Source organism: Mus caroli, unplaced genomic scaffold (assembly GCF_978045245.1).
Source record: "Mus caroli unplaced genomic scaffold, Mus_caroli_1 scaffold_3, whole genome shotgun sequence".
In the NCBI taxonomy this organism is placed as follows: domain Eukaryota; kingdom Metazoa; phylum Chordata; class Mammalia; order Rodentia; family Muridae; genus Mus; species Mus caroli.
Window position 1 is genome coordinate 56,612,201 of NW_028227258.1, and position 15,149 is coordinate 56,627,349.

The 15,149-nt window shown below is 38.3% G+C and overlaps 2 protein-coding genes across 2 annotated transcripts in view; both read right to left on the bottom strand.

The window, feature by feature from the left end:
- The window catches only part of Rsbn1 (round spermatid basic protein 1), a 55,822-nt gene extending 43,298 nt beyond the window's left edge, over positions 1-12,524 (bottom strand). The window contains exon 1 of the mRNA XM_021158737.3: positions 11,598-12,524. Coding sequence (XP_021014396.1) covers positions 11,598-12,300 — 703 coding nt within the window. The 5' untranslated portion in view covers positions 12,301-12,524. The remainder of the gene's footprint in view (positions 1-11,597) is intronic.
- Positions 12,525-14,585: 2,061 nt separating this feature from the next.
- The window catches only part of Ptpn22 (protein tyrosine phosphatase non-receptor type 22), a 54,901-nt gene continuing 54,337 nt past the window's right edge, over positions 14,586-15,149 (bottom strand). The window contains exon 25 of the mRNA XM_085835261.1: positions 14,586-14,760. Coding sequence (XP_085691387.1) covers positions 14,696-14,760 — 65 coding nt within the window. The 3' untranslated portion in view covers positions 14,586-14,695. The remainder of the gene's footprint in view (positions 14,761-15,149) is intronic.

Genomic DNA, 15,149 nt, shown 5'->3' on the forward strand with positions numbered 1-15,149 from the left:
TTTCAGAGCACTCTCCACACAGCATTTCACCTCACTCTGAGAAAGTCATTCTCTATACTGTTTTATGGAGGAGCAAAACAAAAAATAGAGTGCTTACTGAAGCACTTGTCAAAGATTGCAGATAGACAACTAGAAAATCTTTAGACCCCAAAATCTTAATCTTTATTTTAAAAAATAAGATGTTCACAAGTGACAATTGGGTGATATGTACCACAAGCCTTAAATATATGTTTATAAACTCCAGATCCAGAAAAAACAATTCTAAGTCAAAGTTATCTGAGAAATGACTGAAATATCTACAAAGATAGCCATGACAGTATCTTCTAAAAGAACAAAAGAAAAATCCTCTAAACTGCCTAATATGATGATTTAAAAAATTCTGATAGCTACATACTACATACACACATTGCTAAGCCATTATAAGTAATGGAGTAGAGAAATTGACATAAAAATCATGTTATAAAATGCTCATACTGTTACACTCCTAGAAACCCTGCACTGATAACTTCCCCATCTAACAGAGCACGCAGCAAAAGCAGCCTATGCTGCACTTCCCAACACAGCACTCCCTATTCCAGAGTCTACATACTTAACTACCCACCTTTCTTCTAGAATGTAAGTAATCTGAGGTCAAGAGTCTATACTACCTTTTATTCCAGAGCACTTAACACAGGTTTATTCTGATACCATCTTCTTATTTAACACTCATTCACTTGAATTTATTACAAACATACATACCATGTGCTAGGTACATTCTGGACATATAGCTACAGTGCTGGCTACAGCACAGACACAGTCTGCTCTACTCTCCTGTATGGTATAATCAGTTGGAGAAGATCAAGCAACTACAGTACTACCAGGCAGTAGTAGATGGTGAACAAAGGCCATTCTGGATATTATGGTATCTCTTTTGAGAGATGAAATTTAGAATGAGTTCATAATAATAAGAGATCTGAGTATTTGAAGAGCTAGGAGTGAATTTCTAAAGAGAAGCAAAAGATCTAAAGCTGGGAAAAATCTGCTTTATCTATGTATGTGCTGTATACATAAAATACAGAAAAATATTTGGAGGTATGTATGCTAGCTAAGGTATTACTGGAGTTATCAATGGTAACAGGATTATAAATGTCTATCTCCTCTATATTTTCCAATTTTCTATAATAAACAAATTAAAATTATAATTTCAAAACTGACTCGTTTTAAATAGTTGCATGAATTGACAACCCCAGTATAGAAAAACATCCTTCATTTAGTAGTAAGGAAATCGACCTGTCTTTTAAAAAAAATTTGAGATTAAATAACAATTACAGTCCTAACCTTCAAACTTAACCTAGCATTTATTATATTGAATTTATCTACCAAACAATAGTATTTCCAAAATAAGTAATTCAGTTAACATAAATACCCAGTTATAAAGAACTTATATATATGGTATAATACATTAATCCTAGCACTTGGGAGGCAGAGGCAGGCGGATTTCTGAGTTCGAGGCCAGCCTGGTCTACAGAGTGAGTTCCAGCACAGCGAGGGCTACACAGAGAAACCCTGTCTCAAACAAACAAACAAACAAAAAAAAAAAAAAAAACCTAATTAGTATAAAGATTTTATATAAAACCATTTCAAATGATCATATACTACAACAATTACAAAATCTAAATAAAATAGTTTAATACACAAATCTTTTTAGTGTTTAATAAAACTTGCTTTAAAACAATAACAACAAACCAGACATGGAGGTTCCCTCTTGTGAACTCTGTACTCAAGAGACATGGGCAGAAGAAGTCAGAATGAGAAATGGCCTCAATTAAAAAAAAAAAAGGGGGGGGGGGACACAATAAAGAGACTTCATTTACAAACATCATTTATAATGTAACTATAACATACATAAAATCAGATTGTTTATGCTGGCAACTAAAAATATAGCCAATTTTTACCCCATATAAAACTATTATCATAATTAATAAAACACTCAAGTCATTTATATTTTTTACCAAATAAAACTAATCCAAATACTTTTCCTAATAGCAAATCAATAATTTAGGCAGTTTTTCTAAGGAAAAAATGTCATTCAATATAAAGGTTATTTATATTGAATAAAATATAAAAATATTCATCTAATTACCCCTCCTACCTTTAGTAATTTCATGAGAGGAGAATATCTCTGAAAATATCAGGTTTTAAGTTTCAGAAGAAGTCTTCAAAAGAGGTATGCAAAAAAATGAATTATGATCTAGATCTCCCACTGAAATTAATTAACTCTGAGAAGAAAGTGCCTTGACTGGTATTTCCTACATTACTATTTGCCTATCAGTGGAATGGCCAAGTATCTGTCAGTTTTAGCCCAAAACACTTATAGGAAGAAAAAAAATGGTATAACTGCCTCAAAAAGAAGAAAGAAAGAAAGAAAGAAAGAAAGAAAGAAAGAAAGAAAGAAAGAAAGAAAGAAAGAAAGAAAGAAAAAAAGAAAGAAAGAACAAACGAACCTTAAATTAATTGTAATCTCACAGATTTCAACCTGTCTACCAGCTAATCCTGTTTTTCAAATGTAAACTATTTCTCTCGCTGGGATACAGAAAGCTTACTTGCCTTTCTTTGTATATAAATTTGAGGCCATTCATCACCTACTTGCTAATGAGTTTATATAAACAAACAAAATGTGTTCTTAAACTGCAGTGGTGGCAGCTAGCTGATAACCTAAGCATCCACCCAAGCATCAGCTGTTGATTATTACAGTCTGCCACTGTCTGCTGTATGAAAAGAATGCCAATTGCCTTGCTTTGAGTAAAAAAAAAAAAAAAAAAAAAAAAAAAAATTATTTATAAGTTAATGTCTACAAAGGAAAGAAAGAGGGGAGGGGCAATGACTGCCTGAAGGCTTCATCATCTTCCTATTCCTGGTACAGCGGTTTACTTTCCCCACAGAAAACGCATTCAGGAAGTCTCTGAGTTATTTCTCCATAATGCAAGAGTTAAAACTTACTATCATCCGTTTCACTGTTGGTTTTTTATTACTTATTGTCTTTGTGCGTATGTGCACGGGTGCCTCTGTGGCGGTCAGAAGACAGCTCTGTGGAAGCTGTCTCCTTCCACCTTCCTGTGTGTTCTAGGGATCCAACTCAAGTCACCAGGCTAGGTAGGCCTCCACATCCTTTCCCCACTGAAGGACTTGCTGGCCTGCCACTGTTGGTTTCTTTCCCTGTCTTGTCTTGTTTTAGTTCTACAGTGACAACACATAAACCTACCCTATCTATCTCTTACATGCTAAGCAGGTGCTCCAGTCCTCACATCATTGGTTCTTAACAACAAAGAACTAAGGAAAGCTCTTCCACATCAAACTAAAAGTTGATATACAGAAAGCTTGTGGTACTACAGAGAAAGACAGGGACATTGACCTTAGAAACAAATTGCTGTCTCTCTTTAAAGGTCATTATCATTACACTTAGAATACATGAAAAAGTCCTCAAACTAGCTAACATCATCTACCATCAAATAGCCTGGTTTACTTATATCACACTAGCCTAGTTTTCAATAGTGCAAAAACTTAGCATAAGGAGTAGGATGTACCTCACTGGCAGAGTGCTTGTCTAGCATTCACAAAGTTCTGGGTTCCGTCCCCAGTACTGTCATGTGCACAAGCACACAAATATGCATGCATATGCTTGAACTGTGTCTTAGGAAATATGGTACCTTCAATTACTAAATATCATGGATAAGCAAAAGCAATAATTCCCATCATATTAATTATTTAAAAAAAGAACTAAATCATTTTAAAACTTATTTTATGTTTTATTTTTCTTTTTGCTTTGGAGAGCTGATTTTTAAACTCAAGATCCTCTTACCTCAGTCTCCCAGAAGTAATGGAGGAATAAATTATTTTTACTTCTCTTGTGGGTAATTAATAGTTTTATATAAAAGCCTAATATAAATGGAAAATCAAAAAGGCACTCCTTTGGAAGCCAAGCTTTTGGGAGTCACTGTTTTTAACATTGTACACACATACTCTTTATGTTAAAAAAAAAAATAGCTAGTTAAGTGGAAACCCTGTTCTACCACTTCCTAAAACTACACTTTTTCTTTTCATTCTAGGAGTTTTCTTTGAAAAAGGTTCTCTCTATTTACCCTGAATTGGCCTTAACCCTATCAGGTGGCTCAGCCTTGAATTTATGATCCTCTTACCTTTTCCCGCCGGAAGCTATCATTACAGAGGTACACAGATACACTCCACCTGAAACGTGTTTTGTTTTGCTTTGTTTGCTATACAAACTTCCCATACACCCCATAAACTGTCCCCAGGCCATAGTCATAAAGCACAGTTGCTTCCCCTGAACACACGACTGACATGTCTTCCTCACCCAGCAGTCTCAGTCTAAATTGTGGTTCACTCTTACTGTAAAGTACTTACTGAAAGTACTCTTACTGTACATTCTTATTTGAACAAATAGAAGTGATATGGGATCAGCATTACAGTATTATACAGGGCAGTTTAATCCTAAATCCCTGTGATCTGACTAGTCTGAAGTGCTCCCCATCCTCATTACTAGCAACCACTGATGTTTCCTATGGTCTCCATGGGTGTGTCTTCTTCAGGGTTACATAACTGGAATCGCACAGTATATAGCCCTCTTAGACTGGGTTCTTTTTTTATTCCAGTATTAATGCACTTAAGGTTACTCCATTACTTTTCAGAACTCAGTAGTTTGTTTTTAGAGCAGTTTGTTAATTTACCTACTGAAGAACAACTGAGTCGTTTCCAATTTTTTAGCAATTATGAATAATGCTGCTACAAATTTCTATGCAGATCTGTTTCCAAATCCTTTGAGTAAATAACAAATAGTATGTAAACTGCCATATCACAGAGTATGTTCAGCTTTTTAAACACTGCCAAATTGTCCTCTAAAAAAGCTTTACCATTTTGCACTGCCACAATAAATAAGATAGCCTAGACTTTTGAAAACCCCAGTGCTTCTGAGTGATAAAATGGGGGAAGGGAGACAAAAGTATTTCCCTGTAAAAAGGTACAGAATAAATGAAAAATGCATGTAAAGTGTTTAGCATAATCCTAGAATATAACAAATAGTAAGTGTTAATTACTATTTTCACTCCCAAATGGTGGAAATCTAAACAAAGAATGTGCTATTTAAGAGCAGGCAAAAGCTCTGTTGGTGAAGCACTTGTTTGCAAAGTATGAGGACCTGAGTTAGTTCGGTCCCCAACCTAAAGAAAAAGCCAACCATAGTGGCAAGTGCTTGGAATCCCAATGGAGAGGATCCCTGGAGCTCACTGGCCAACCAGTTACATAGATGAGCCCCAAGTTCCAGAGACTATCTCAAAAACAAAGCAGAAGGTTCATGAAGAATGAATGACTCCTGAGATAGACCTCTGGCCTCCACAAGCAGACCAACAAGAACATAAACACATACACACACAGTGCAAGCTCAAGCTGGGCACTTATGTTCCCCCTTAATCCAAAACCCCAGAAGTAATATAAGAGAATAAATGGAGTCAAAGCTAGCCTGAGGTATATATAGCACCCCACCCTACCACAAAACAAAACCAAAAGTGCTCCCCAGCCCAAAGCTTCACAATTTAAACTGAAATGACTATCTCATCGCTACTGTTTGCCTCTGGACAAACTCAGAAATTCCCTTAAGCCTTTATTTTCTTACCTTAAAATAATAACACCAGTGTTTATCGTAAGAGTTATTGCTAGGATTAAACAAGAGAATAAATCTTTCATCACAGGTTTGACACACAAGTCTTTATCTTATTGTAATCATAATTAATAAAAGGGCTGGATAAGATGCCTTGAAACACTTGTCAACAACTCTGGAATCAGATTAAAACTAGAAATTACTGGCCCAGAGTACAATATAGTATATCACAGTAAAACATAAAGGGGGAGAAAACTGACTCTTACTCATCTCATTTTAATCCAACAATTCAGTTCAGTAGACATAAAAATTCTTTCTCACATTAGGTCACAAAGCTAGCAGCTAACAGTCAAAATTCGGACTCATTTAACTCCAAAATTGAGATTCTTCCACTACAGTAAAGCACACATTCTTCCTTTCTGTCTCTTCTGTAAGCCTCTCTCTCCCTAAACACTCTGGCAGATTATTAACTAAGATTATCCAATTACAATTAATGGACTTCAGATGCTAGCCTATATGAGTTTCCAGAAAAGAAAAGTATTATTGTATTCACAAACATAGTGCCCTTTACAAATTGGTGATCACAAAGACGGCATTATGTTATATCAAAGTTTTCATGCCTTACGGACAAAAATTTTTTCCTTTCTGGTGGATAGAGGAAAACAGTTTCTCAAGTCTCTCATAAATGAAATTAATTCTCAATATAATCACAATAATTCTCCATTCCTACCACAAAACTCAATCAAATGTTTCTATCAATACTTTTCTATTTTCTGAGATAGGGCCCTACTACAGCTAGCAATCTTCAGCCTTCCAAATGCTGTGACCTCACAAATATGCCATCACACCCAGTGTCTTTTGTATATCACAAAACACTTCCACATGATAGCAGTTAGGAAGAGGTCAAAAGTGAAAAACAGAAAAGCTGACTATGAAGACTCACACACATAAGAGCAATCCTCTAAGTTTAATGGCAATGGATTTAAGAGCTAGGCAAGCATCTTCTGGTCCTAATATATTAAGATCATAGTTACCAACCAACAACAATTAAAAAGAAACTATTACTTTTGATGAACTATCTTTGATCTTTGCTTTTCTACCATTAGAAAATTTCAAGCATGTTACCTCAACTCTGAAACATTTTACTTCCAATTTTGGAGTATGTACATACCAAACTTTTCTTTTAACTATTTATGAGCAATGCCAGGTGTCTGAAGTGGTAATATCTGAAATTATCCTATATTTGAATTTGGATAGAGTACTGTTGGGGTGATGTGTGGGAACATGTCTCTTAGTCACGGTCCATGCCTCAAGTCAGAGGTTGCCAACTTTCTCTGTAAAGAACACAGCGGGCTTTGTAGAGCATATGATCTCTGCCTCAACTACTCCTAATCTGCTACTATAATGCAAAAAAAAAAAAAACTATATAGACAATATATAAATGAACAGTTGTATTCCAATAAAACTTTTATCTATGGACAGAGAATTTACATATCATATGTGTTATGAGGGTTTTTCCACAATCTAAAACATGAAAACCAATCTTACCAACTTTTAAAATAAGAGGCAGGAGAAGAGATTTTTGTTTTATTTTGAGACAAGTCTCAAAGTCCCAAGCCAGCTTCAAGTGAACATGTGAGAATGAGTGACCCTAACCCTGACCCTTCTTATCTCCACCTCCCAGGTGCTGAGGTTACAGCCAGTACTACCACAGTCAGTTTGGGGCTGTGCTGGGGACTGGACTTGCATTGCTAGACAGGCTCTCTCTATCAACATAGCTGGCTGGGAACTTGCTATGTAACCCATGCTGGCTTGAAAGCTCCAGTCTCCCTGCCTCCTCCCAGTTGTGCTAGTTAGCTCTGTCAACCTGAAATGTTAAATAGAGCCTGGAAAAAAAGAACCTCAACTGAGAAAATGCCTCCATCAGATTAAAAGTCTGTGGGATATCTTTTTGATTACCGAGGATGAGAGAGGGCCCAGGCAATGCCAAATCTGGGCGGGTGATCCTTGGTGCTATAAGAAAACAAATAGCATGATCTATAGGAAGCTGGCTAGCACCACTCAAGTATGATCTGTGCTTCAGTTCCTGCCTTCAGGTTCCTGACTTCCTGTCCTGATGGACTGAGACCTATGAAATCAGTTCTCTGCTTCCTACTCGGCTTTTGGTCACGGTACTTCTCACAGTAATAGAAAGCAACCCAGGACATCAGCTGCAGAAGTGATTTTAAAAAGGGGCAAGGGCAATTCAATGGAAGGACAATAAGCTTTCAATTAAAGGCATTACAGTGACTATTTACCTAAAGAACACATCCCATAGCATAATCTCATAGCTGTTTAAACAAACAAAAGCAATTGAAATTATAAAGCAAAAAAAAAAAAAATTATAAAGGGAGAATAACACCCAAAAATGATTCATTAAAGACTCAATAAAACAATGCTGGTTTTGTTGTGTGAAACATCTTGTTAAACTGAGGGAAAAGCAAGCAACAGGGAAAAGCAAACATGAAAGTATTTGCAAACCAAACAATGAATAAAGGAACTGTACCTGTCATATAAAAATAATTCTCAATAAAAAGTTCTTAAAATAGTTTTTAAAACAGTATTATTAGAAAATTGGCACCAAAACAAAAAAAAAAAAAAACTAAACAAACAAACAAGCAGACAAAAAACACCAAGAAACAACTTTTACCAATGAGGCTCTATAAATGACAAGAGAAGTTGGTTAATATTACTAGCCATGAGACCATAAGATTATCAGCTCACAGCTACTGAAACTGCTAAAATAAAAAGTTACATCAAATATTAACAAAAATGTTTTTAAAAAAAGAATTATTAAGTCATACCGGGAATGTAGAGAGTACCCTTAGGAAAAGAGTATGGCAGCATGGTAAAATAAAAACAAGCCACAGACATATACTCATCACATGACCTAATAAAAACATTTCAAACTTGCTTCCAAACAAAATTCTGAACAGGAAGCTTTGTTTCTAATAGCCCCAAACTAGACACCAAAGAAATCGTCCAAGAGTCACTGTATATATACTCTTGCTGAGAATGTCCAGTAGTGGAAACGTGAGAGCCGTTACCATATACACCACATGGACGATCTCGGAGACACCAGAGTAAGGCTAATAAGCTAGCTTCAAAAGACCCCAAATATACAATATTCTCAAATTACAAAATTATAGAGACAGACTGGTGGTTGTTATTGGGTAGAAACAGAAGAGAGGGTAGGGAGACAGTGCCTAAGGATATGAAGGGAAGTCCATGAGAGATATTTCTGGAGAGTTTTGTGCCTTGTTTACAATGGTGGTTTCACAAATCTATATATGATAAAATGGCACAGAAACACACACACACACGTCAGTTTTTTCTTGGTGCTGGTATTATACAATAGTTATATAAGATATAACCACTGAAGTAAACTGGAAAAGGAAAAGGGCTTCTCTATGTTATTTTCTGTGAATCTATAATTATTACAAAATAAATTGAAAGTTCCTAAAAATCTTAGAATAAGCAAAAGGACAAAATTCCTTTGTAAACAACAATCTACTTTATTAGAGGTGTTTACAGGACCAAGCACAATAATTAATAAATAAATAGATAGATAAATAAAGCAAGCTAGTTTGAACTGCCTCCCATGAGCCAAGCACTATTTTAAATGACTTCATACAATGCCCCCACAATCCGTATAACAACCATATGAATGAAAATACCTCAATCTCATTTTACAAACAGGAAAACTGGGGTTAAAAGATTAATTTTTTATCTTGATCACACAATAAGTACTAGAACCAAAATTTACTTCCAGAGCCATGCCTCCTGAACCTGAAGATAATAAAAATAAACAAACTGTGATTTCTTTTTTTTACAAGTATTGGTCCACCTATTCAAAAAGCTTAAACTAAACAATATTAACACAGTTTATTTTATACAGAAGCTTCAGTGTGGGTCAGATATCCAGACCACTCCAGGACAGGTTTCCTCAAATATACCTGACCAGAGGGCGCAATTTCCCCCAGAATATATACAGTTTGGGTATACAATCCAATCCTCTCTAAACCAGAAGTGAAAAGTGTTCAAATAGCTTGGTTTTAACCCATTTCTCTTCTTCATGTACTGGCAAAAAGCTGTACAGTCCAATGTAGTAGCCATGAGCTGTATGTAACATGTTATAAGTTGCAGTAAGATAAAATTTCAGTTTCTCAGTCACACAGTCACATTACAAATCTTTAAGTGTCACATATGGCTACCATATTCGACCAACATAGATATAGAATATTTACATCATCTGAGAAAATTCTATTCATCAGCATTACAGAATTGGTTTTGTTTGATTTTAAAAGAACACGGGGCCTGTACAGTCTTCCGGGGCGCACACTGTGAATTACTACACGTGTCAGCACCACCCTCCCCCATCAAGGGGAACTGAGAGATCTCAGATCATTTCTAGTCAGCTTACTGACTGCCTCTGGAATGAGAATTGTCAAGGCAAAGGAGTGGAGAAAAGGAAGCAAGGGAAAGAAAGCCAAGCAGACTGCCAATAGTGATAAAGCTTTAACTAGCATTTAGGAGTCTCAGCTCTATGCCAAGGACACTAGCATTCTCTCCTACAGTACAAATTTAAAGGAAATGATTATTCAAATGTCCCTGTGGCTGTGTATGGACACACACCAGGGAGTGTGAGGAAATAGGGTAAAAATATAAGCTACTCCAATATGCAATTATTTTGAAAACTGGCATACCAGTCAGTTTGCCACAGTTATACTCCTAAAGATGGTATCTGGATACCACCAAAGAAAAATATAGATGCAGTTCTGTCCAGTGGAAAAGTGAAAACCTATTATTTCACCTAAACATACACACACATACACACACACACACACAAACTGGTTAGCATTGTGAGTAAATATATGGGAAAAATCGAAGACACTCGAAATTTTAGAATCAAAGACTAGTTCACTAACATGTTAATAACTGGAATTACCCAGTATTCGAACACATTAGTGTGTTAGTATTTACTGAGATTATGACTATTGTAAGTTATAAATATATACAAAGTATAAACATGGCACGACCAAAACCCTGCTTCATTTCTTCCATAAAGAATATAAATACATGCTACAAGTATCTGGCAATAGAAGACACCAATTTTGGCCAACCTAATTCATCTCAAAAGCACACTTAGTCCTACTTTTTCTATGTGAAATACCTTTAAAGACTGCTGGAATTGCAGAGATTCTCAAACAGTGCTCTGGCAAAATGAAATGGAACTAGAATCTACATCTGCATCTGCATCCTACTGCACGCTTCCTTCCCTTCAGAAATACGGTTGGTATACTTCCTAGGATTCCAAGGGTGATAAAACCTTCCTCGAACCAATCCTAAACCATACTAACAATTAAAAGGGCTAATTTTTTTTAAAAAAAAAACTATTTTTACTACGTCTAGCTGAAAAATAAACACCGTAAATGATTTTTTTAACCTCGCCGAAGCTAAGGCAACCAGTAGTTGTGTAACCTCTTTGAGAATTCAAACTCAGAGCCCAGAGTCAAACCTGTAAATATGCTGGTGCCAGGAATGAGAAAAACTAAAGATTTCCAAGCAAGAGAACAAGAAGGGACTTTCAGTGACAAGCCTTTACTTCAGAAAGGGAGGTTTTAGTACCCCACCTACTAATCCGATGCCAAGAACTGCGCGGCGCGGAAACCCTGCCGAATTTGAAAATAAATGTTGCAAAGGCTCCGGGGGACTGCAAACAGGGATGGAAACTGACAGCTCGGCCTCAGAGAGAAGCCTCAAGTAGGTCAAACTGTGGCAACCGCCTGCAATCCCGAGTCCACTCCAGTGGGCTCAGGGGAGTAGAGCGGCGTCTTTCAGTCCTAAAGGGGCGGGATATGGGCACTGAGACCTACAGCCCGAGCCCCAGCGGTTCGCCTGCTCTCACCTCTCTTGGGGGCCTTGATCAGAGGCACCCCTCCGCTCCTTTCGCCGTTTTCCTGCTTGTCCTTGTGCTTGAGATCGCCCGGAACGCAGGCGCCGGGGTCACCATCGGAGCCGCGGTGGTGATGGTGCTTGTGCCGCTCCTTGTGGCCCTTATGCTTGGGCCCGGCCGCGCTCACCGTCAGAGGCGAGAAGGTGAAGAGGGCCGAGGTGCCCGGGGCCGGGAGCGGGGCAGCGACAGTGGGCCCGGCGGGAGCCAGCGACGGTGGCGGCGGAGGCGGCAGGAGCAGAGGTTCAACAGGGCCCGGGACGGTTGGGGCGGCATTCGTTGGAGGCAGCGGCCCGGGATGTTGGCGGCTACGACGCCGCCGATGAGGGGGAGCGAGAGGGGGGTCCTGGCTCGGCCGCCCCCGCTTCTCCTGAGAACCCCCGCTGCTCGCCCGGCGCTGCCGCTTCACTCCCCGCGGCGAAACCCCAACGTGGGGTTTCTCCTTCCCCTCTTTGTCCGGCTCCTCCTGCGCCGCCACCGCCCGTACTACGCGAACCGCTCCGACCTGCGCAGCCATTTCGCCCACAAACACACATTTAAATGGCCCGACCGCCCCCCCGTCCGCGGTTCGCGCAAGCGCTGCCCGCGCATGGCCCGCTGGGCATTGGAGTCTCTCCCCCACTCTCCACTGATCGGTCGTTCTCGTAGACCTGAACATGCCGGAAACGGCAGTTCCGACACCTCTCCGCAGACCTCGCCAACCGAGCTTCTATTGTAAAGCACCCTGGACGCGCAAGGCCTTGCGGGAGTTGTAGTTCCACCGCCCTCCGCGCTCTCTCCCCCTCCCCTCCGCCCCCCTTTGCTCTCTGAGTGGAGGAGCGGAGGGGAGCGTGCGCCTAGGCACGCTTCGGGGTGCCACGCAACTGCCGCCCGCCTGCGAGTTGCCGCCAACCGCCCTAACGGCCCAAACAATGTTAATAGCTTTCAGAGTCTCGCCGTGTGTTCAGGCGCTCCACTCCCAGTGTTCCTCCTTCATCTTGCCCGGAGGTGGTCTCCATAGTGACTTTTCAATTTCGTATTTCTCCCATAGCCTTTGTGAGGTAAAAGAATCTCCAGTTTACCCTTGACAAACCAGGAGGGAAAGAATTTCGGAATACGTAAAACGACGATTTCGCTGTAGAACATTGTAAAGCTGCTAGTCAGAAAAAAATAAAAAATAAAAAAATTGAAGCGTTTCCTATAGCACTGCTGTGGTGACCGCTGCAGGCTCAAGGCAGGTGCAAATGTTGCCTTAGGCGTTCCCTGCGCGCTGCTCCGCCTTGCCAGAGTCACTTTTCCCTCCAGTGCTTGGAAAGATAGAATCCAGCATTTTTATTGAGCTGTAGTTAACAAAAAAATGTCTCGATAGAAATTTTTAATTTTTTTTTCATCCCATACATATAAATTGGCAAATGTGAAAAGCGCTGTCAACCTGACACTGTTCGCCAGGAGATGGTGTTTGCTCAGAAATCCGTTTGGAGTTTCATTACTTTAGCTTTTTACCTAGAATTGCGTTTAAGTCCTTGAGAAAGCTATTTGGAAATAACCGACTACAGTGACGTACTAGGCATATAAAAGACACTGGTTAACACCACCAGTTCCCAGAGAAGTAACCAAGGCTGAGGGAACTTCTGTAATAAAAGTTATCCTTTAAAATAGAGAAGTTCTTGAACACCTACTGGGTATACATTGTACTACAATAAACAAGTAACAATACAGGTCAATTTGCCCTAGCATTGGGTTTCCTAACAAAAAGTATTAAAGCGCAAAAAACCCTGTTGCTAGGCTGTATTTTCATAAGTAAAAATATAGAGCCAACCCTTTACAATAATAAAGAGCCATTAAATTATTTACTGTATAAAACTAGATTTGAAATATAATTTACTTAGAAGAATCCATAGTCATATAGAAATACATTTTCAAATCATCAGTACCTTTAAATGGTTGTGAACATAAATTCGTTTTATGTGAACACGTTTTATCTATAGGGCCTTTTCTATGAAGAAAACTATCAAAAAAGAATTAAAAATAAAGTGCTAACAAAAAGTAACCGATGTTGATTTTTTTTTCTAGAATTGGTAAGTGAATAACTGGGTAAACAAACATATAGTTGGATACCTCGTAGCAATATAGAAGTGATCACTGCCGTTATTTGTACATCGTCTTTCCTTCTTTTACGCAACAATTGGGGAGATTGAGGAGATACACTCTGTTGAGACATTTAGTCATTTTCACAAGCAGTACTGCAAGCACAAAGGAAGGAGTGCTTTGTTTTCTAACTAAAACCTTTAGTCAGTCCTGATGGAGCACGCTTGCAATAGCAGCGGTCTGCAGCTTGGAGAAGGATCAATAGTTTGAGGCCAGCCTGGGCCTGCATAGCAAAATTTATTTTTTAAAGTTATTTTTAATATTAAGGCAACGTATAAATTTAGTTGAAGGGTTGGAGAAATGACTCAGATGGTGAATTAAGTGCGCTTAACTACTTTTGCAGAGGACCCTGGTTCAGAACCCACATAGCGATTCACAACCTGTTTTTCCAATTCAGGGGCTTTGGTTCCCTCTTCTGGCCTCGATGGGCGCTTACACACAGGTGCTGTACATACATGCAGGCAAAAACACTTGTATACATAAAAATATTTTAAAGAGAATGTTATGATCAAATTCTTACAATTCTATTAAAATTAATGTTTATGCTGGACTTGTGTGCTTGTTACCCCAGCCCTCCAAAGGCTATGGAGGAGGAGACATCATCTCAAAACAAAACAAAAACAAAAATTTATATTTAAAGAAAATTTATATATAGAAAGAGAGGAAGTAAAATATAATAACTTTCAAACGTGAAAAGTAAATATACTTTGAAACATAAACTGAAGTACAAACTTTATTGGCAGTTCCCAATAAAATATAAGGAATATGGAAATACAAGTTTGCTGGAAGTTTGTCATATATTGCTTTCCTTTTCAAGACTATTGACAAAATACGTCCTCATTACTGATATTATTATTATAGCAGTATTCAAGTAGCTTTATCTGCAGGTACAATTTTAACAAATATTCTTACAAATCCAGAGGGTGTTAAATATTCCAAGTGGATGGTGGGTTCCTTGGTCCTTTGGGTTTTGAAAAACGATTTCCGAAACCTGAGGATAAAAATAAAAGTGAATGAAAATGGGTATTTTTACACAGAAATTAATACTTGAATTTTAGAGTATAGCATTAAAGTTTAAGCACCCTTTTTGATCAATTTAGTAATAGACGTGGAGGCATTTTAGTAATTACAAGTTTAAATGAAAATTGAATATTTTTGTTGTACTGGGGATCAAACTATGGGCCTTGCATAGGCTAGGCAAGTGTTCTGCCACTGGGGCACACCTCCAACCCAAATACTACTAATATTTAAACTTAGAGCACTTACAGATTAACTAACAGTGCTAACTATATGAAGAACCCTGGTTATAGTAGCCTGTAATAATTAAATATATAACACCATTTACCTGTTTTATTCACCCACTGATCACAAAACAAATTT